General features: G+C 38.8%; 3 protein-coding genes across 3 annotated transcripts; 1 reads left to right on the plus strand and 2 right to left on the minus strand.

The window, feature by feature from the left end:
• Nucleotides 1-419: 419 nt before the first annotated feature.
• Nucleotides 420-11,103, minus strand: LOC123880709 (syntaxin-7). The gene is made up of 8 exons (XM_045928996.1): nucleotides 10,850-11,103; nucleotides 10,109-10,222; nucleotides 9,053-9,122; nucleotides 8,594-8,744; nucleotides 3,666-3,759; nucleotides 2,923-3,041; nucleotides 2,229-2,384; nucleotides 420-1,584 (listed from the first exon to the last, which is right to left on the minus strand). The coding sequence occupies exons 2-8, from the start codon at nucleotides 10,212-10,214 to the stop codon at nucleotides 1,498-1,500; spliced, it is 783 nt and encodes a 260-aa protein (XP_045784952.1). The 5' UTR covers nucleotides 10,215-10,222; nucleotides 10,850-11,103; the 3' UTR covers nucleotides 420-1,497.
• A 558-nt stretch (nucleotides 11,104-11,661) lies between these two features.
• Nucleotides 11,662-19,588, plus strand: LOC123880696 (glycosyltransferase 25 family member). The gene is made up of 10 exons (XM_045928973.1): nucleotides 11,662-12,030; nucleotides 12,828-13,059; nucleotides 13,501-13,616; nucleotides 14,116-14,348; nucleotides 15,125-15,443; nucleotides 16,275-16,349; nucleotides 16,897-16,954; nucleotides 17,228-17,349; nucleotides 17,901-18,098; nucleotides 19,065-19,588. The coding sequence occupies exons 1-10, from the start codon at nucleotides 11,819-11,821 to the stop codon at nucleotides 19,228-19,230; spliced, it is 1,731 nt and encodes a 576-aa protein (XP_045784929.1). The 5' UTR covers nucleotides 11,662-11,818; the 3' UTR covers nucleotides 19,231-19,588.
• A 1,354-nt stretch (nucleotides 19,589-20,942) lies between these two features.
• On the minus strand, nucleotides 20,943-23,191 carry LOC123880697 (cytosol aminopeptidase-like). Its single transcript, XM_045928974.1, has one exon. It carries the CDS (start codon nucleotides 23,155-23,157, stop codon nucleotides 21,559-21,561), a length of 1,599 nt encoding a protein of 532 aa, XP_045784930.1. The 5' UTR covers nucleotides 23,158-23,191; the 3' UTR covers nucleotides 20,943-21,558.
• Between the last annotated feature and the right edge of the window lie 22 nt (nucleotides 23,192-23,213).

The raw sequence follows: 23,213 nt of genomic DNA on the forward strand, positions 1-23,213 counted from the left end.
TTCCACAGTATTAAAATTACAAAATACAAACATATAACCATTTATATAATGCATGTATTTTGAGATATGACTTGCCGTTTTAGCTTTAAATGTCAACTGTCATGTCAAACAGTTCTTACAGAGCGGTGCGTTTTTGACATTTGTCAGTTACATAATTTTTTTTGTCTTTTTTCCTCTGGCTTTACATAGATTAGCCAATGTCAGGTTTGTAGTTATATTAGTTACATATAATAACATTAATGCGTGCGAGAGGGCACAGAGTATTATTTTGTATGTAATAGACATATGTCTATTACATACTATACTTTATATTGTAAATATTATTGTAAATTTTTATTAAGCCTTCATGTTAAAAATTCTGTGTATATCTTGTGTAATGTATATTTTATTTAGGTATAGTATTGCTGTGTACACCTATTAGGGGTTGTCACTTAGATTAGGATCTTTTGTTTTTATGTTTGGACCATTTTTAGTTACAACCTGTTGTGTGTACCTTTGAATAAATAAATAAATAAATAAATATGTCAAAAACGCAATCTTAAAACGGCCGCACTATAATTTTAACCTTGCTTTTGACATGACAGTCGACACAGAGCTAAAATGGCGAGTGAGATTCAAAATGTACGCACTATATGTCCCTGCCCTGGTCTAAGCCTGGAATGCACTTTAAGTAGTAGTTTCAACTTGAAAGAATTTTGTCAACTTATATGTTAACAACCAAAAACAAAGCAGTCCAGTGTATTATATCAAAAACAGTAAATTATATCTTTGATAGCGAATTGTGAAGGCAATAAAACTGTTCAAAGACTTTTTGTGTTGTAGTAACCATAAAAAAAATAAAGTTATAATGTCAGTATCTTAGTCTGTGAATGAAATTAAAACTGCGAGCCGTTATCTCGAAATCGTGTAAAATATGAAGAGATGTAGTCTACACATATTTACATACATTTAAGACACTCGCGACAGTATTGCTGTGGTCGAACGGACCTCGGCCGCGACCTTATTGCATTCCATTTCGCTTACATATTGTTATTCGATATCTCAGTCTCAAAGAAAAAGTGTCAAGTCACTTCAAACAAAAACTGTTTTTGCACAAAGCTTTGATTAAATAAGTTAAAAGTGACAAAAAACATTCAAAATTCGATTCGAAAACATAACTTTTTGTGTGATTGGTTGGTGATTCATATCGCTCTCTCTGTCATTTATGTATGGGACTACGTAACAGAGAGAGCCCTGTATTAATAATTTCTTTCGGTAGCTAGAGTATAGGAATCAACTTATTTTACCATGCGACTAGTCATTTAATCGCCTACGATTGAAAGTAGTCCAGAAAATGGAAATTGAAGTTGAGATACCTATTATGAAAAACAGAAGATTTTTTTTTTAAATGAACGAAATCAATTGTCAAATGTGGCCATTTGAAATGGCCCCATATAGTCAATACGGGAAGGCAATAAGGTGACGGTTTTAGGCGCTAGGGCTCGCAGGGTCCAGGGTTTAGCGCGCAAACACTATGATGAGGATAATCGCTACAATGATGATCAGGATCATCATCATGTATATTTTGTTCTTCCTCATTTTGTTCTGAAACACAACAATAGTAATATTAATAAGGATGTTATCAACAGTGATCAGAATAGAGTATACGTATACTCTCGGTTAACTCTAGCTGGCACATTCACAGTACTCACACACACACACACACTATTTTGTTATACGGTAAATTATTATTGTTTGTTGTTAAAGCGGCTATAGAAATACATATTCTGTGAAAATTTCAACTCTCTATTTATTACGGTTCACCAGATACATCCCGCTGACAGACGGATGGATAGGCTTAGTAATAGTTTCCGTTAGCACCCTTTGGGTACGAACAATTCATTTCATAATACAGAAGAGAGTATTAACCGGACCTCAGTCATACGGATTTGCGATTATCCGGACACCGGACCATCTCATGTGGAAGCATTTCAGGCCCTGAAAATAGCTCTCAAATTGTTCGAAAAACAAAAAGAGTGTGATACTGTGAGTTTACTTGTTGAGATACTTGTATTTGTTGTTTTGGAATAAAGATCTAGCATCATGTGTTAATAATATGTAAGCACAAAAATCGCTTTTCTTCATACATTCAACTATCCGGATTTTCGATTATCCGAATGCCGACAATTAGTTCAGTTAATCGAGTTTCTACTGTGATAGTAAAACAAAACTAGAAAGGTTATAGCTACCTTATAGCCGGCAGCGGTGCTCAGTTCGCGGGTCGCGGCCTCTACAGTATGCGAGGCGTATTCCACGCTTGATTCAATAGAGCTCACGACTGAGCCCTGCTCGTGAATCATGGTTCCCAATTCTCTGAAGATCGAGTTCACGTCCGTTATGTCGTTCTGTAAACAAACACTGGATAGAAGCAGGCGTTACTTTGCGGAAGTCTATGAAGAATACAAGGAAACAGCTGTGAGGCGATGGGTCGGGCATATTCTGCGGTCAGAGAAGGGAAATGCTACTCAAGTGACGTTTCGCTGGCAAACCTTTTTTATCTTTTTAGGATTCCATACTTCATACTGTACCAAATTTTATATATATAAATCGGTTAAACGGATAGACTCTAGAATCGAATAGGAACTCTTTGATTTTCTGGGATAAAAGTAGCCTATGTCCGTCCCTGGGAAGTAAGCTAACTCTGTACCAATCATTCAAATGGGTTCAGCGGTTGAGCCATGAAAACGTAACAGACAGACAGACACACTTTTGCATTTATCATAAGCTAACTCTGTACCATATTTAATTCAAATCGGTTCAGTGGTTGAGCCGTGAAAAAGTAGCAGACAGGCAGACACACTTTTGCATTTATAATATTAGTATGGATAGTACGTAGTATGGATGGGTTCCAGGTTTGACCAGAGCTTTATGTAGAAGGCTTACCTCTAGCTGGCGGATGTCCCGCTCGCGTTCCTCCAGTTGCTGTAGCTCTGCCTCAGACTGTGTCGCCATTTGCTGCTGCAGAGCGTATGAGCGACCCGAATCTCCGCTTTCAGGCCGATCTGTAGAGAAATAGAAACATTTTTAGGGTCCCATAGCTCAAAAGGAAAAAAGGAACTCTTATGGCGTCACTTTGTTGTCTGTCTGTCTGTCAAGAAACCTATAAGGTCTTTCCAGTGACCTAAAATCATGAAATTTGGCAGGTACGTAGGGCTTACAGCACAAGTAAAGGGGGAAAATTCGAAAACCGTAAATTAGTGCTGGTATCACAAAAAAAAATTCAAATGTGTTTATGAACTAAAATTAGTATTTTCAGTTTTCTTGATAGACACGACAGACAACAACGTGATCCTATAAGGGTTCCGTTACTAACTTCGGCGGGGAGGGGCAACGCACGCACAACAGGTGCGGAAAGGTTTAAGTGCGGAAACCAGCCCAGAGAGAAGAAGAAGAAGGGTTCCGTTTTTCTTTTTGATGTACGGAACCCTAAAAATGTTCTCCCGACGGAATTTCGCCCATCGCGGCGAATCTCCAAGGTTAACAGACAAACAAACAGACGTGCAATCTCTATTCGGCAACGGGTGGGCCGGTGGGGTTTGAACCGCTAACTTTCAGAATTGAGTCCGCTCTTTAACCGTTGAGCTAATGAGCGTCAAAATCATTACTATTCTGTAATCTGTACTTACCACCCAGGGCGAAAGGATCGCCAATGTTGATAGACTGAGCTTTGGCCTTCCGGACATCTTCTTTTGTCTTCTGTGCAGCCGTCTTTTGCGCTGCCTGTTGACAAACATTTATCATGTTATATACATTTTATATAAACGAAGGTAGATTAGTATAGTGATCCCATACAGATGACAAAGGCAGAAACCATTGTGATCAACCAATCACAAACGAACCTATGTTTTCTGTACTTCTTTATTAGAGAAACTATGCTTTCATAAAACACTTGAAATTCAATTGAAATTAAGAGATCTGTAGGTAAACTAAAGCAATCGACATACGAGTACGAATAACTCGACAGGTTGCGAAGCTAAAGTGGTAGTGACTTGGCAGACACTCCCGACTATCACTCAATAACAAAGTACTCATATACAAGAGCTTTTTAAAACCCGTATGGACATATGGCTTGGAGTTGTGGGGCACAGCTAGCAATTCTAACATAGAAATACTACAGCGCTATCAAAACTCAGTCTTTCGCACAATACTGAATGCTCCATGGTTTACTAAAACAAGTGAAACACATGAGTATCTTGCAATGCCCACAATCAAAGAAGAAATTAATAATAATGCTAAAAAACATAAAGCCAAGCTAGAAGTCCATGCGAATAGTCTGGCAGTGTCACTTACTACATGCAGCAGAGTAAATAGGCTAAAACGAGCCACAATACTGCCGTCCTAACGAAGAGAGCAATAACTAGGTTTCGACTACATTCGAGATAATCGCGGTTATGATTAGCTACTTACAAATCGTAATATTACATATTGCAGTTTTGATAACCAACAGAACCGAAACTACTGAAGATACAAAAAAGACGTCTAAGGCGAAAATATGGAGCTCATTTTCCTGATTACGGATATGGTCTTAAGTCAATTTGCCCAAAAACTCGACTTATTGCACTCTTTGTTAGGACGGCAGAATAGAAGAACTGTCTTGTGGACAATAAAGCCAGGGATAGCCCTATGAGAAGAGTCTCTTGATGGAGTGACCTTCTCCAAACCCGTAACGCACTCATATAATCTGATTATAGTCGACAAATGACTGATTGCAAATAGCCTAGAAATATCAAAAAAAAAAAAAAAACGTGGTAGTGGGCAGGGCATATAGTTTGAAAATCCGATAGACGTTGGCGTTCCAAGGTGCTAGTATAGCCTTTGCAGCGGAAAGCGCAGTGTTGGAAGATCCTCCACTACGTGTTCAGACGACATCGAACGAGTCGCAGGGAGCCGCTGAATTCAGGCGGCGCAAGACTGAGGTATTAGGAAGTCCCTACAAAAGACCGATGTCCATCAGTGGACGTCTACCGGTTGCTGATGATGATGATGATGATGAATATGGTGGTAAAAATCTATTTATTAATTTCACAATCCTATTCGTATTAATCTCATTAAGCTCATTATAGCAATATTATAATTATAGTAACAAGCTGCCAAGTGTTTTAATCTTATCACTAGATTTGTAAAAATTTGTCACATGTTTGGCGAACTTTACATTTTTAACCCCCGACCCAAAAAGAGGGGTGTTATAAGTTTGACGTGTGTATCTGTGTATCTGTGTATCTGTGTATCTGTGTATCTGTGTATCTGTGTATCTGTGTATCTGTGTATCTGTGTATCTGTGTATCTGTGTATCGGTGTATCTGTGTATCTGTCTGTGGCCTCGTAGCGCCTAAACGAATGAACCGATTTTAATTTAGTTTTTTTTGTTTGAAAGGTGGCTTGATCGAGAGTGTTCTTAGCTATAATCCAAAAAAATTGGTTCAGCCGTTTGGAAGTTATCAGCTCTTTTCTGGTTTTCTTATTACTTTTATCTCAGGGCCACCAGAGGTTACGTATTTTCTGACAAAGGAAATATGTACGATTGAGTAGTGTTAGTAAGTACTAAGAACGCATACCTAGCCTACCTGCTAGCTTGCTTAGACGGCCAATTTTCAGGTTTCTGATAATCAAGGTACATAAAAACATTACTTACCTCACGTAAATTCTCCAAACTGATTTTTACGTATATTTTAGGCAATATCCTTAAAAATAAGTCGCCAATACTCCTAGACACTTCCCGCGTCGGCCGTATTGCTTTGCAGACGCTTTAAAGCTCCCAAAACAAGTAATTACTTAACTGCACGTAAATTCTGACGCTCCATTTTTATATATGTCCACCAGACAACTATTTTAAAACCTTTTACAAGAAGACAGACCGATCCAGAGGGCCAATCATCCCCTAAATTCAATTTTAATGCCTCTGTGGGTTTGAGCGCGAGGGCATTATCTACGCGCATGAGACTGAGTGAGACATGTATTAGGATGTATTGACTTCTCTCTCTCTCTCTTTCTCACTCTCTTATAGTTTACTTATGTCAATTAATTATTAATATTTAAAAAAATCTGCTAAAAATTAAAAAAATTGGAGAATTTACGTGAGGTAAGTAATGTTTTTATGTACCTTTATTACCTGATACCTGAAAATTGGCCGTCTAAGCAAGCTAGCAGGTCTGTAGGCATGCGTTCTTAGTACATACTAACACTACTCAATCGTCCACATTTCGTTCGTCAGAAAATACGTGACCTCTGGTGGCCCTGGGATCTTTCACTATTGTAACAGAGGTTCATAATATTATGTCAATTTACAAATGTCAAGCTATCAAGATGGACGTTGCCTAGATACATAATTATTTATTTGAAAATGATGTTTTGGAAAACTCAGATACTTAGGATCGTAGGCGCGGAATTTCTAATTTATAAAATATTATAATCACAGTTAAACGACAAAACATCAATTCAATTATAATATCCAACAGTTAACCAAAGGCCACGAACAATCAACCCAAACCCAAACTATAGTCAAACTATTTTCAGGGTTCAGTAGGTATCTGTAGAGAAAAAAAAAAAATGTTGTAGCCTCGACAGTTGTAGTCGCGTAGGAGTGCATGGTATCATTAAATATCGTGGGAGGCGATGACCCTCCGCGCGGCTGAGGTTCCCGCTTCGTAGTCGCTTTGTCGCGCAGGTTTGGATTGCCACCTTCTTTTATTTTATCTGCTCGAACTCAGCTTATTTACTTTGACAAAATACGTTTAAAATTCATCATCATAAGGATCAACCCATCGCCGGCTCACTACTGAGCACAAGTCTCCTCTCAAGCCGGGGCTCGACCGCAAAATGAGCGGACAAAGATGAGCTGAGAGAGTTTTTGGAAGCGAGAAATAGCTTAAATCTCGCTCCGCTAGACTCTTTCGCGGTCGAGCCTCTACTATGGAAATTATCGTTGCGAGTTAAACGGACTCATTAATGACCTCGCTCATTTCGCGGTCGAGCCCCGGCTTCAGAATGAGAAGCTACCACACTGGCCAAGCACGTATTGGCAGACCTCACGCACCTTTGAGGGAGCATTATGGCCAACTCTCAAGCATGCAGGTTTCCTGACGGTGTTTTCCTTCACCACTTCGTTGTCTGTCTGTGTGTCCGTCTGTCGCATCTTTCAAGAGAATCAAATTTTATAAATTGGGTACTTCCCGTTTACCTAGAATCATGAAAGGCAGGTAGCAATATCTTATAGCCCAAGCACTCTACTCCTGTGGCCCAAGTAAAGAGAAAAATCCGACAACTGAATTGTCATTACATAAAAAAAACTTGCACGGAACTCTTCATGTGTGACGCAGACTCGCACTTGACCGGTTTTTGAAAGTTATGTCAAATAAAAATTTGACATGCAATAACAAACAAAATAAAATACAAGCCACTTTATTCCTTATTTCATCGGGTGAAAGTCGATTTCAATTTAATCGTATATCTTAAAAAGCGAAATATTATACGACTACGTAAAATGGGTACATTTTTAAAGCAACGACATGTTAGAAACAGATATTTCGTTTTGGTCGTGTTAAACTATAAGTGAATACTTTGTGAGTCATTCAGATAATTCTTGATTTAGTGATGTTCGGTTAAAAATATTTCATGGAACGTATAATTAACATAACATTGATGTTACTTTTGAAGAGATATTAGCTGCCTTATTGGATTTATATTATTATAGAAATTGGGTCTTAGAATGGCACAAATAAACGGTAATTTATAAATAAAAGTTTAAAAAGCGTGAAATAAAAATTAAATTAAAAATTTAAAAAACCCCCGACACATAAACCTCTAAAAAGTAAAAAAATAATAGGTAAGTATGTATGGGCCCTTTAAGAATAGTATAAATAGTAAAGTTTTTATCCAAGCGCTCGTTGCGTCGGGGGACCGCTAAAGTTAACAAAAACTATTCTTTCTACAACAGATGACTTTCATAGTTTATGATAGGTAGCGGTCCCCTGGCGCAACGAGCGCTTGGATAAAAACTTTACTATTTATACTATTCTTAAAGGGCCCATACATACTTACCTATTATTTTTTTACTTTTTAGAGGTTTATGTGTCGGGGGTTTTTTAAATTTTTAATTTAATTTTTATATAAAATGTACTTACTACTTTTATTTTTAATACCGAATTTATGTTATACTGAATTTCTGTGCAATGACTAGACAAATTAGACTAAAAACAGAATGTCATAGTACCAAGTACATAGCATAGATACAGAATACTCAGTGGGCAAAGATTAAGATTGATTGCATTTGTACCGAACAGACAAACAAACAAAAATACAACAAAGCGAGTTAATATTATATTGCCATCCAGTTCCAATCTATGTTTAACAAGCTTCTAGCTCATCAGGAACTTAATTTAAAATCGATAACAAAATTTGTACTGAACAAACTAATCCCCCCCCCCCCCCCCATACTAACAGAGAGATGAGAAAGCGAGTTAATGTGGCATTGCCATGCAGTTAAAATTCCAGTTTAATATATTAAGCCTGAGTAGTCATTGTGAAATAAAACATCTATAAAAAAACAAATTCATACCTGAAACGCGTTAAGGGTGGCCATGTACTCGTCGCGTAGTCTGTCGCGCGACAGTTTGTTCGCCGGAACATCAGTCGGAGTCTTCATGAGCTGCATGAGCATTGAAGAGGTGTCCTTTGCCAACTTCTGGGTATAATTCTGGATTTGCCGCCTGTAAAAGAAGATTAGGAGATTTGTAGGAGTATTCAGAGTAACTGGCATAGCTAACAGGTTGCGAAGCTATGATAAAACTTACTGTTTAGCTGGAAAATGCAAAAATCCCATATTTGTAAACTTTGGCCTTGAATATTTTTTTTTGTAAATGTAGGATCGATAGAGACTTCACGATTCATTTATATTGGTGTTTCAAACATTGTAACTTTGAATATCTATTAATATAATACATATATTATATCCCATAGTGAAAAGTTAGCTTAATCTGTCAAAGCAACAAGATAACAGAGTCTAGTTATGACTTACAATTGATTCCTTAGTTCTTGCGAGTCTTGTGGTGTCTGCAACTGATTGATCATCTTGGTCATTGATGACACTGAAAGAGTACCAAACATTTATACATCTTGTCTCTTAGACTACATAGTGGTAAAGTGAGCACTGTGCTCATATTATAAGCTGAAGATCACTGATTCAATATCTGGCTGAAAACATTAAATATTTGAGAATTTTAATTTAAGAAAGCACTATAATAACCAATATTTTTTAGTTAAAAGTACTTCTGACACACCTTAATAGTCAAAAATGCCTGTTTTTAGAGTTCCATACCTCAAACAGAAAAAAGGAACCCTTATAGGATCACTTTGTTTGTCTGTGGCTTGTCTGTCAAGAAAACCTATAGGGTACTTACTTCTGGTTGACCTAGAATCATGAAATTAGGCAGGTGTAGGCAGATCTTATAGCACAAGAAAAAATTTGGAAATGGCGAATTTGTGGTTACATCACAAAAGTAATTAAAATGTGTTCATGAAAAAAATATATTTACTAAATCACATATGGAGGTGCAGTCCGTCATTACTTTCTACATAAAAGTGCTAGTTATAGTATCTTGTACAACAGTACGGAACCCTTAGTGTGTGAGTCCATCTCACCCTTGGCTGGTTCTTTTCAGTAAAATGTCAGTTTGACAGGATAAGAATTCTGATTATAACAGATACTAGCCGATGCCCGCGACTTCGCCCGCGTGGATTTAGGTTTTTTGAAATCCCGTGGGAACTCTTTGATTTTCCGGGATAAAAAGTAGCCTATGTGCTAATCCAGGATATTATCTATCTCCATTCCAAATTTCAGCTAAATCCGTCCAGTATTTTTTGCGTGAAGGAGTAACAAACATACACACACACACACACACACACACACACACACACACACACACACACACACACACACACACACACACACACACACACACACACACACACACACACACACACACACACACACACACACACACACACACACACACACACATACAAACTTTTGCCTTTATAATATTAAGTGTGATAAATATTCAAATAAACTTGCCATTTTGTGATATTTTCTTGATGTTGCTCGCAATTGTTTGCGAGAGCCGTTGAAAGTTGTCATTCTGGCCATACGACGCTCCTCCTCCTTGATATAAGTCTTCCATTTCGTCAACTACAAAGCACAGAGCTATTATATTAGGATGTCTAGAGAAAGCTTCTCAAGAATATGAGAATTTGGGGCTAGGTACAAATGTAGCTAATTTACTTTATTAACTTCTTGTCAGTCTGTTTGTTTTTATTGTATTAGTTTATTGGTTTACTTCCTTTAGTTTTTCAAGTATTCAAGTATTAATTAACATACATTAAATAGCACTTTCCAATGTCCATTGGATCAATCACTTCCCAAACTTGTTAAAAGAAAGATTGCTTGGAAGAGATCACTATTTAGCGATAAGATAACTTCATTGTACCTACTTTTATTGTTTTGTAATCTATCCTTTGTGTTGTTGTGGTGTGCAATAAATAAAGAATAGGTACATAATATAGTAAATATTTTGAAGCTTGAAGTATTAAAATGAATGATGACATTCGATTAGTTTTCCGATTAGTTTTGATAAAAGTTAGAGAAGATTCAATGAATTTTAGGAGATATTAACATTTCAAAGTACGTCGGAAATGGTCCAGTCACCAGTGCGATTCGTCATTCGATTCAATCGCTTTAGGGTGATACGCACCAATATACAGACAGACTAGGTACTTCTATTTCATAATAGTGGAGATTATTACTAACACGACTTACCTCTAATCAAATTAAAGCCGATATGATTTATTTGTGACGCTCGCTCCTCTTTGCACAGAAAAGGGTACTGGAAACTGGAATTCAAATCGAATTGATGTCGTACATCAAATTGTTTCCTTGAATACGTAAACAATACGTACTTAAATATTCCCTTTACAACGAAACAGAATAAAAGGATACGAAAATATTAGAATTATTCAGAAAATAAAAACACCTCACTTAGACACTTACACTTCACCACAGATCACTAACTATTATACTAGTCTGGCAGACACTTCATACTTCACTAGTATACGTAAAAAGTACTCTGTGCCCAATGGAACATATTTTTACTCTGTACGACAAATAAAATCTCCTCAATTTTAGAGAATATGTTAAAAATGTTAATGAGTAATAACTAAGTATTTATCTAATTATAACTGAATGAGAAATTGGGAAAGCCGTCTCTGTTTCCATAGCGAGAAAGAATAATAAAAATTATTGATAAGCCATGGACTCACACCTTGTCATGTTTACCTGCTCAAATACTATATTTACGTAGTGCTAAATATGGTTATAAGATGCAGACATATTTATGCTGTATCTGTTAACAACATAAATGTACACTTAATGTACATGTATATGGAATGGCTCAAATATTACAAAAACAGTGAATTTTAGATTTTTTACTTAGCAACACCACATGTGACACTTCACAAGTTGGCAGCGTTAGTTCCGATTTTGGCCACGCGCCAAAAGATCCTTGTCGCAGTTGTAAACCTACTTTGCTAGTTACTAGGGAAAAATAGTGTTTATATACTCTTTGGGGAAAAAATTGTTTAATGGTTGAGAACTAATGGGAATAAGCGGGAAATAATGGTATATTGGGAATCCAAAGTTGAAAACAATAATAACTGATAAAAACTAAAAGTGTGATTTAATGCTCAAGTGTCATAGAGTATTTAAATATTTAGTATTAAGCTTTAAAACATGGGATTTTTGAAATTTGTCCAAGTGATCCTAATATTTCTAACAAGTGGAGGTTATTTATCCTTTAGTGTCGGCGAAAACTATGATTTTTTGCCGCCAAAAATGCCTACAATAGGCATATCAATGCTGGTCCGCAATAAAGCTCATACCCTGCCGTATTTCCTGTCTTCTCTCTGGGAACAGTCTTATCCGAAAGACCGAATGTATTTAAGGTGAGTGCTAACTTGTGTTAAAGCCAGGTTATATTATGTCTTATTCAATATCTCAATATTCAAAACACTAGGAGTCTGTGAAACACAAGTCATAGCTCAATGGCCTCAAAAAAGATATTTTACAGACCAGGAAGTTACTGCTTATTTACTTAGACATTATGTAAAAATTATGTGCGATGATAGAATAGTGGTTCAGACGTTAGACTCTTGGTCCTCCCCGTGCCCGGGGCACAACCTCCTTGTTTCTAATCCCAACCGCTTGGATATGGAACACCCTTCCTGCATCAGTTTTTCCTTCTACTTTTAATATGGGTAAGCCCAACTGAAATCTATACCATAATCTACCTATGCACAGTTATACATATGTTCTGATTGGACTACTGGTTTTGTGAGCACTATAGAAAGCACACATTAAGGGGAGATTCCTCTTTAGAGTTCTGGCTACCAGCTGCTTGAATCCTTCTGTGTGCTAGAGGGACTTAATTCACTTCATTATTTAAAAAAAAATTGTGAACATTCTAAGGGAAAGAAATAAAGTTTCTAATGTAATGCTATAAAATGGTTTTACTTGTCTATTTGGAGACTGGTAAAAATGCATTAATTTGTAACTGATATAATTAGTGATAACCTACATTGACTCAAGTAGATAAATAGCTCATTGACATTGGAGTTAGATAAGGATGAAATTTTATTTTTGTCATGTCGTTTAGAAGGGCTCTCAATGGATGCAAAGTTTATATTGGAATTCAAATTACTTAAATGAAAATGAATGTGAATATCAGTATGCACGTTTCCAGATTCTACTGCGACCACACCTCGGATAATAGCCTTGAAATACTAGAAACCTGGTTGGAGGAATTTGGTTCTCTGTATCACGCCACATACATAGTAGCAGATGAAAGCAGTCCAGTTTTGTATGAAGATGAAACTACCACAGTGCTATGGAGTGCTAAAAGATTTGAGCACGTGATCTCACTGAGGGAGGACGCTCTTGAATTTGCGAGAAACCATTGGGCTGATTATCTGTTTGTAAGTTTAGCTGTCACTTATAGTATTTAAAATATCAAGGAGTGTGTAAATAAAATTTTACAGCTAGTTTCAAGTAAATAAGTATACAATTCGATGTTTAATTTATCAAACCTCTTAATTAATCAGCCTGTTTGTATCCACTACTAAACCATTTGAGAGTAGTAGAAACATCAGCGTTGATATAGCTTAGTGATTGAGATTTCGGCCTCCTATTTGGGGACTCCGGGGTTCGATCCCGGGTATGTAGATCTAAATTTTCAGAGTCATGTGTCTGACAAGCAACTAAATATCACTTGCTTTAACAGTGAAGGAAAACATGGTGAGAATGTTCTCGGCTGTGTGTAAAAAAGTCTGCCAATCTGCAGTTGGCTAACCCTTTTCACAGCGAGAGGAGACAGTTCTGAGAGACGACTGGGAGGATGATGTCAAATCACATTGCAGATGCTGGATGCAGATGTGTTCCTGACGGAGCAGGATACATTGCGGATTTTGGTTGAACAGCGGTTAGCAGTTGTCGCGCCGATGCTGCAGTCTGAAGGAACATACTCTAACTTCTGGTTAGAACTGCGTACTCTGCATGTATGTGCATGAATAAGCCATCCATCCATCCGTCATTAATTGAGATTTCTCTATTTCTCAGAACCACAGAATCCATAAATATTATAAATGCTAAGGTCTGTCTATTTGTCTTTAGGTCTGTTACCTTCTTAGGGTCCGCTTAACCAATTTTGGTGAAATAGCTTGCATTTCAGAAATAAAAATAAAAAGAATTCTTATTAAGTATTTTATTATGTAAGTAAATAATTTGCACATACCAGGAATAATATGATGATTTTGAACTATCGATATTTCGGCCCTGTTGCATGAATTGTGGTCACGACAGGATTGCAGTGCTGCGAGAGACGAAGTCGTATTACCGCTTCTTAACCCCCAACCCAAAAACAGGGGTGTTATAAGTTTGATCTGTGTATCTGTCTGTGGCATCGTAGCTCCTAAACTAATGAATCGACCCTAACAGTTGTGTACTGTGGTAATAGTTAGTATCCTTTGCTTCAGGTGCGCGATTCACGAGGAATTCTACTACAGTCGTTGTGAGGATTACTATTCAATACTAGACAGGGATGAAGGGTTCGTGGACTGCCACGCTGTGCCCATGGTGCATACTGCGGTGCTTATATCGATGCAGTTCGAGGCCAGCGACAGACTGACATACGTGCCTGATAAAGCGCAGGGGTACTCCGGCCCCGAGGATGATACTGTTGTGTTCGCTCACAACGCCGCTTCCATGGGTATTTATCTATTCTAATTTATTTACTAGATGATGCCTGCGACTTCGTCCGCGTGGATTTAAGTTTTAAAAAATCCCGTGGAAACTGCTTTTCCGGGATAAAATTGCCGAAGTCAATTTCCACGGCGTAAGCTGCCTCTGTACTAAAAATATAAATCGGTTATACGGATGGACTGTTAAGAATCCGTAGGAGCGTAGCCTGTCTGTCCCTGTGATGTAATCTAATTCTGTACCAAATTTCATTAAAATCGGTTTAGCGGTTGAGCCCTGAATACGTATCAGACAGACAGACAAACAGATAGACAGACACACTTTTGTATTTATAATATTAGTATGGAGTAAGGACTTATTTATTTAATTAAAGACTTAATAAAAAATTAACATTTTACACCAATCTTTGTAGACCAAAGTAACAGGTAAAAATTTAAACTGGTGTTAGCAATTTGCAGCCCAAATAGACCATAGTCTGAGATGGGCTGACAAAAATCATCTGCCATAAATTAAACCTGCACTTTATGTTAGATAGAAGCAGATGTTACTTTGCGGAGTTCCATGATATACAAGGGGCTACAAGCTTAAACTTAATTATAACATTTTCAATGCGAAAGTATGTGTGTCTGTTTGTCTGCTCATCTGTTTGTGGCAAAATTTGGTATAGAGATAGTTTTTATCCCAGGAAAGACATATCCCAAAGCATCCCAAAGTTTAGGCATCTAACAGTTTCACTTCTACCGCGTGTGGAACATTTTTTATTTACTTAATTGAATTTTTTCACAGGCATTCCTCTACACGTATGCAATACACACGTATTTGGTTACGTACCCAAGCCTCCACTCAGTTCCAGTAAAGTCAACAGCGATGCGCTAGAAAGAGACAGCCTACTCAACATTAAACTTCTGGCCATTGGACGGGGCACCCCTCTCCCTCTAATGCCAGAGCTACAAAAATATGTGACCTACCCTCAGAAAGATACCCTGGATTGTAGTAAGATCTTCATGATTAACTTGGAGAGAAGAGTTGAAAGGAGAAAATTGATGGAGCTGAGTTTCCAGGAGTTGGGAATGGAGGTGGAAACCGTCAAAGCTGTCAATGGGAGGTTGGTTTTTCGATCACTAAAAGAAGTTAATGTATGCCTCAAATAAACATTTAAAAAAAATGTTATCTAAAAAATAGTCTAATCCAAATTTTTGCCCATTCCGTCCAGTACACCTGTGAGTGAATAACAACACATGTGTATTGATTTTATTTTTATAATGAAACTAGCTGATGCCCGCAGCTTCGCCCGCGTGGATTGGTCAGATCCCCTGCAGCATCAGGACTGAGGAGTTGGAATCCAAATTTTTTATGAAACAATGTCGCAAAGTTCCTCTATCGATTAAAAAAGAAATGACGCAAATCGGTTCAGAAATCTCGGAGATTTCGGTGTACATAGGTAGAAAAACACAACTCCCTTCTTGAAAGTCGGTTAAAAAAGTAGCCTATGTTACACCCTGGTCAATCCTCTACTTGTATGTGAAAATCCCGTTAAAATCGGTTCAGCCGTTCCGAAGATTAGCCTTTTCAAACAGACAGACAGACAGACAGACAGACAGACAGACAAAAATTTCAAAAACGTGTGATTCAGTTATGGTATCGTTCAAATAACCATATGACCTTAATATGTGGTAGTTATTTCGAAATTACAGACAGACACTCCAATTTTATTTATTAGTATAGATAAAGATAATGGTAGTCTTATCTAGTTTAGTTTACTTTAGAAGATCTACTATTAGTCTAATAGTAGATCTTCCATTATAGGCATTTTAGGCAAGCGTTCTCCAATACAGACTTCAACCTTGCTCTGTTTATCAGGGGCATGATTGTCATCAAGCGCAAGCCTATCTTACAATAAAATAAGCTTTTTGACCAAAGATGTTTTACTTTGCAGAACCTTGAATCCTGAGGATCTTCGAGAACTGAACGTGAGGCTGATGCCCGAATATGAAGATCCCTATCATAAACGGTAAATAGATAAATATTCTTTTTTTGTTTTGGGTTTCCGTATCTCAATCAAACCCGTACAGGATCATTTCGTTGTCTGTCTGCCTTCTGTCTGTCTGTTTGTCTGTCATAAAACCTATAAGTTATTTCCCGATGACCTGGAATCATGAAATTTGACCAGTACCTAGCAATATTTTATACTACCACCACCATGTCTGTCCTAGTGTGGATTGGCAGACTTCACACACCTTTGAGAACTTATGGAGGACTCTCAGGCACGCTGGTTTCTTCAAGATGTTTTTATCACTGTTAAAGCATCATCACCATGATCAACCCATCGCCGGCTCACTACAGGGTCTCCTCGCAGAATGAGAAAGGGTTTGCCTGTAATCTGGCTATTAAGGCCAGTGATATTTGAGTGCTTTAAACACACATAATTCCGAAAACTTATGGGTGGGTGACAGGGATTGAATCCCTGACTATTATATACTACTACAGGGATATGATTAAAACCGAGATTTGTTTAAATTCCTAAGAAAATTTATCATAATTTTTTTTTTGTTTTCCAGGCCAATAAAAGCTGGTGAGATAGGATGCTTCCTGAGCCACTACAATGTTTGGAATAAGGTAAACATTCTTAACATAATCATGATATGATATATCCAATCCCACCCGAAATGGGGTCTTTAAAGAGGAATTTGAATTCAATACGTAATGGGTATAGTTTCCGTCTTGAAGAGTGACATGGGCTACTTTTTATCATATGTTAATCTAAATCCATGCCGACGAAGTCGCGGGCATCAGCTAGTATTATGTAATACTAGCTGATGTATTATGTAGTACTAGTTGTGATACTTGTACAAATCCTACTCTAACCTAAGTTTATATGTCTGGTTCCAGATAGTAGAGAATGGCTACGAGTTGTCTATGATCTTGGAAGATGATGTCCGCTTCGTGCCATACTTCAGGCTGCGCTTCAGCGGACTGCTGAGGGAGGTCAGCGGACACGACTACGATCTGCTGTGAGTAAATTAATTTTTAGGGTTCCGTACTCGAAGAATGCCAGCGGGACCCTAAGACGCTGCTATCCGTACGTCCGTCTGCCAGCGGGCTATATCTCGTGAACAGTAATAGGTAGCGGGTTGAAATTTTCACAGAATGTATATTTCTATTGTCGCTATAATAACAAATAATAAGAATGAACGAAATGACCGCCGATAAAATGAAAAATAATAAGTGTCATTTCTTGCATGGTGGAAGGAACCCTTCGTATGCGAGTCCGACTGGCACTTGACCGATTTTCATGGTTCCGTATCATCGTAAAAGGCGAGAAATATGGAAGCTGGCAGAGCCAACCATGTTCTGGCAGTGCGTGTTAGAAACGAGGAAATGAATTCGGCTTTCAGTCCGCTCCTATAACCGTTGAGTTATTGAAGCTATATGGAGGCATGTCAATGGGAAGTACCCAACAGCTTTCTTGACTGACACGCGAGGCAGACAATGAAGTGATCCTGTAAGAGGTTTTTCCTTGTGATATACGCAACCCTAAAAAAAGACTTCATTTTTTTAACAGATACCTGGGCAGGAAGATTCTCCTAGACAGCGCTGAGCGACCAGTGACAGCACACACGACTAAACCGCTGTACTCTTACTGGACCCTCGGCTACTTGCTGACGCTGAGGGGGGCTCGGAAGCTTCTGGAAGCAAACCCTTTGCAGAACGTGCTGCCCGTGGACGAATACCTGCCCATCATGTTTGACCAGCACCCCAAGTAAGTGATCTGATTATATAGGGTGTGACCAGAACGCTATCAAAAACGAAAACAGATGATAGTACTGACGATTACTGATAAGATACCATAAAAATAAACGCGAAAAAAATAAATAAAAATCCTGTATTTTTTAAAAGTTCACAAAATATTGCAAATAAAACATCTGACTGACGCTAGAGGTCAACGAACGTTCCATAAATAGGTCACTCGAAGTCAATGCCACGTCGTAGGTGGGGAACTGACCCGACGATTTGCACGCTATACTATATAGCGTGCTAAACTCTAGAGCGCACTTTGACTTTGCTCAGACTTAAGACACTGTTAAAACGAGACAGCGTTATACCGCTGGCATAAATCTGTCTCGTTTTAACTGAAACTTAATTCTGAGCAAAGTCAAAATGCTCTCTATCAACACCAGGTGAAGTTATAAAAACGAGTGACATTTACCGCAGTGTTGCCAGTTAAATAATCAGCTCTCATCTTCCTTTAAAAATCCCCTGTATGGCTCTGCCATTCCATGTGACATTGACGAAATGCGTTGTGCTGGTGTGTGGCACAAAGGGTGAGGCCACAACACTGCGGTACGATATCTCATCGCGAAAACGTTGTCGCATCGCAAAAATTTCACCGTTTACAGCATCGTAAAAGAAAACTAACCACCAATTTCTAGTGAGCCATGGACCGCACTACACGTATCTTGCTTCTACTTGCGTTAAGACGCATCTAGAAAAAACAGGAAATAAAGTACTTGGCGCAAAAACTGAATATACACCGACTGAACGGGAATACATCGTCGCATCGCAAGTTTGTACGGTGCGGCACCGCATCGGAAATTTGCGTAGATTTTTGCGACCCGACGTCGCATCGCAGTGTTGTGGTCTCAGCCTAATAAAAAGCCGTAGACCAAAATAAGAAGAAGACGAAGAGGTGTATTGAAAATACTCATTCGTTTTATTTGGATTCCAGTGAAACATGGAAGTCGCACTTTCCTCGTCGCAACTTGCGAGCATTATCTGCCTCGCCGCTGCTGGTGCACCCTACGCACTACACGGGCATGCCGGGCTATCTCTCCGACACGGAGGACTCGCCCGTAGTGCGCACGGACCTCGACGCAACGCGCAGTGATCTGTGACCTGACATGACCTGCGGGCCTATTGCGTAGCTCAGTGGACATGTCATTCAAATTCAAATTCAAAATATTTTTATTCAATTAGACTTTTACAAGTAATTTAATTTGAATCGTCAAAAGTATCTACCACTGGTTCGGAATGCCTTTACAAACATGAAGTTTCACAATACGCGCGAACACACAATGTAGATTCCACCAATCATATTATTTCAAATAGACGTGTCACTTTATTATTCAGTAATCTGATTGGTGGAAACTATGCACTCTGTCACTCTCGCTCTGTCAGACCTCATAGTGATTGTGGAAATTGTACAACTAAATTTTGTCTATTGCTGCACCCTACTACGCAGGTATGTCTAACTATGTCACCGATCCTTAGGACTCACCTGTAGTACGTACCCAGTGCCAGATCCTTTTTTCGACACACATGTAAATTGTGAAACCAAGTTCCTGGGGGTGTTTCTACTAGATTACAACATGGGCTTATTCAAGGGGCGGAGTAACAAATTCCTAGAAGGCTGGCAACGCATTGGCGGTTCCGTTGGTGCTGGAAATGTTCATAGAGGGCGGTAATCACTTAACACCAGGTGACCCGCCTGCTCGTTTGCTCGCTTTTTTATTAAAAAATAAAGTCCACTGACAAACCCAATAGCTCTGCAAATTCTCTATTATGATTTTGATAAGCGCTTCAGTTTACTTAGTAACTAATCAATCTTTTACAAGAAAATGTAAAAAAAAAAGAGTCTAGTTTAACAAAATACTGTTTATACATTTACTTAAGTTACCTAGGTTTAAATTGTGCCATAACTTAACTATCTAATCGACTGATCAAATATTTTATACTTTTATATGAAAATAATATAAAATGTTATACAAACACTTGCATTTATATAAATTTATGCGTGGCATTTAAAATTTTACTGTTATAACTAAATATTAATTATTGATTAGTTTTATAAGAGTTGGAATTATTAATATATCGTTCCAACTTATTATTATTGTCTTTAGAAATATTGGGATTCAGAATACCTAATGTTCATTATGAAAAATAATAATTTATGTTAATCTGCTTAGTAAATTAAGTTAACAACTTTACCAAAAATTTGTAACTTTCTATCTGCCATATTTTATTTTGTATGTGCCATGACAAATAATCTATGTTCCTTTAATGATTAAATAAATTTTTGAAAAGCATCAAATTGTTTGTGTTTATATTTGAGGACCTCTATAAAAATAATTCTAAATACAGTCATACAAAACGTACGTACGCCGGCGGTCATTTTGAATCGTCTTTTTACGAAAACGAATGAGTGCACAAACGCCCACGCACTTCATCCGATCCGAATCGGTGAAAATACGATATTATAAACTCGGACTGAATTTGGATACTGCTTATGCACTAATCCAAGGTAATACGAAAGCGTTGTAAAAACGCTTTTGGTCCGAATATTATTATTCACAGATGACAAAAAGAAATCGGATCTAGTGTATAAACTACCACACAAATAGTTCTATGACTTCTTCGGAGCGTATTTTCACGGATTTGGATCGGAAGCAGTGCCTAACCGCTCTAAGCATTCACTTGTAACAAAACGTTGAACATTCGCTGTTGTCGTTGCTCAAAATATAAATAAATACTCAGTTTGTTACAAGTGTATGCTCAGGTTTATCAGCACCTTTAGAAGAACGCATTATGTATAAATGAAACAAATTACATTATTATATTTTATTTATTAAATAAGTTTATGTAAGTACGACAAATCATCTTAGGCCGCGATTATACCTGTAAGTTATACCAACGTAATTATTTTATGTAATTCAATTAAATACGTCTCAATTATTTATATAACAAATTTACTACTGTAAATGTACTTAAAAGTGTGTTTACATTAGTAAATTTGTCGTAAGTTAATCATATAAGCTATTTACGTGAGTAAAACTTATAGGTTTATTCGCGGCCTTGGGTTTGCATATATTATGATGATCCACACAGCAGTTATAAATTGTTGTGTAACATTTGTTATACAACATTTAATAATAAAGTATTGCAGATATTTTTTCCATGTTATTTATATTTAACATTGTTTGACAAGAAATGTTAAATGAAACACGACAGCGAATAGTAACTTTTGTAAGGAAAAATGTGAAAAAAGCAAGCTTTTATAACATACAACAAATTGTAGCAAAATAGAACATATTAGAAAATGATATCCTTTTAAATAACGTTATATAACTGCTGTATAGGAGCACCATTTCGAAAAGTTGCTTATTACAGAAGACCAACCAAACAGTCACTCAATCAATTTTGTACATAAGACAAGGGTTCGTTCATCACAATTTAGAATCTACCAATAACTGGTACATAAGTTCTATAACCGTCCGTGTAGGTCTTCCCGTCATTCCTCTGTGGAGGTAAGGAAAGTCCAGCCCTTTAGTGTAAGCTACGTTGTAGGTGTCGAAGTGTATCCACTTGCTGTCGCAGACGAACTGCTTGAGAAACGCGGCGCAGTTCGGTGAGTCTCCGAGCTGATCGTGCCCCGTGTTCGCCACGTCTGCGGTGTGGCAGTCCTTTATGCGCTGCTCGTAGAACTGCCATAGAGGCATCCGCCATATCCTGTCGCCCGTGTGGCCGCCGGCCGCCGCCGCGTAGCAGAACAGCTCCTCGCAGTTAGTGTAGCAGCCGCACGCAGCACCACCTAACGTGTCGATCAGCTCCTTTGACATCGTGCCTATGTCGAGGATGAACTTAGGCCAGTAGTTTCTCGCGTACACCAAACTGTCTGCAATCAAAAGCCGTCCTTCTCGTGACGGTAATCTTATGTGAATGGATTTTCCGAACGCGCTGGACACGACGTCTCCGAACTTGGGACTCCTTCCGCTCGGCATCAGCTCGCACAGAGGCAGGATGCCCCGAATGTTGACGGGTAGCTTGAGGATCGCCGCGGCGCGCACTATGGCGAGCACGCACGCGGCACCCGCCATGTCACCTTTCATGTATTGCAATTCCTTCAGTGGCTTCAAGTCCAAACTCCCGCTGTCGAAAGTGACACCCTTGCCGATCAACACTAATGGCCTGGTGCACTCGTCAGCCCCGAAGTAACTTATCTCCACGTACAGTGGCGGCTGCACCGACGACTTTCCTATAGCCACGAAACCTCGCATCTCGTGGCTCGCCGCCCAGCCCTGCGTTTTGACCTCGACGTTAATATCCAGCTCGCAAAGCAACTCGACTGCTATCTTAGCGAACGACGTCGGATTCAGCAGGTTCGCGGGCATCTCTTGCAGATAACGAGCCAGATTTTGTGATTCAGCTTTCAACGCCCCGATCTTCCAGCCGTCGAAGTCGCAATCGTCGTACAGTTCTAATTTAGGTTTAAATACTAGCTGGTCGCTCTTAGCGCTTTTGTATTCTTGAAATTTCCAAGTGGAGAGCGTCGCTCCCTCGGCGGCGGCTTCGGCGTCTCCGAAAGATTCCACGTGGATCACGGATGGCCTGAACTTGTGCAGAGCTTCCGTGCCCAGCCCCGCCGCTATTCGGATCGCTTCTTTGCTCTCGTCCAGCTGCTCCACGGTGTTGTATCTCAAGCACTCGGTGCCCAGCCCGGCGACGGCCACGTATCCGTAGTAGCTATCCAGGTCGTAGAACACTCGGTACTCCCCGAGCCGCGGGATGGGTGTCAACTTCAATTGTTTCCAGAGCTTCCCGCCACACTTCTGGTCATATTTCTGCGCGCTCGCCGTGAGTATGGCGCCTTCGCCCTTGACGTGCTGGTTGTAGTAGACGCCGAGCACTAGCCCCTTGTCTCGTACCACACACAGCTTGGGATCGTTGACGCGCCGCGGGGGGCCGCGCGCGACGCAGTCCGCTCGGGCAATTTTAAACTGCGATATGAATCTCACACACCGAGTTCCGTGTCGGTAATCAAACATGATGTGATTTAAAAATACTCTGTTAATTTTGTAAGAAACAAATTTTCGAATAGGTC

Source organism: Maniola jurtina, chromosome Z, assembly GCF_905333055.1.
Source record: "Maniola jurtina chromosome Z, ilManJurt1.1, whole genome shotgun sequence".
Taxonomy (NCBI): Eukaryota; Metazoa; Arthropoda; class Insecta; order Lepidoptera; family Nymphalidae; genus Maniola; species Maniola jurtina.

Bases quoted from the DNA above. Each gene is read 5' to 3' on its own strand.
- LOC123880709 (XM_045928996.1), bottom strand. From the start codon at position 10,214: ATGGAAGACTTATATCAAGGAGGAGGAGCGTCGTATGGCCAGAATGAC. The intron at 2,385-2,922 runs GTAAGCCTTCTA...GTTTGTTTACAG, and splicing joins GGGACATCCGCCAGCTAGAG to AACGACATAACGGACGTGAA. The intron at 1,585-2,228 runs GTAGCTATAACC...GTTGTGTTTCAG, and splicing joins GCACCGCTGCCGGCTATAAG to AACAAAATGAGGAAGAACAA.
- LOC123880696 (XM_045928973.1), top strand. From the start codon at position 11,819: ATGGGATTTTTGAAATTTGTCCAAGTGATCCTAATATTTCTAACAAGT. The intron at 15,444-16,274 runs GTTGGTTTTTCG...TTTACTTTGCAG, and splicing joins GTCAAAGCTGTCAATGGGAG to AACCTTGAATCCTGAGGATC. The intron at 18,099-19,064 runs GTAAGTGATCTG...TTTGGATTCCAG, and splicing joins ATGTTTGACCAGCACCCCAA to TGAAACATGGAAGTCGCACT.
- LOC123880697 (XM_045928974.1), bottom strand. From the start codon at position 23,157: ATGTTTGATTACCGACACGGAACTCGGTGTGTGAGATTCATATCGCAG.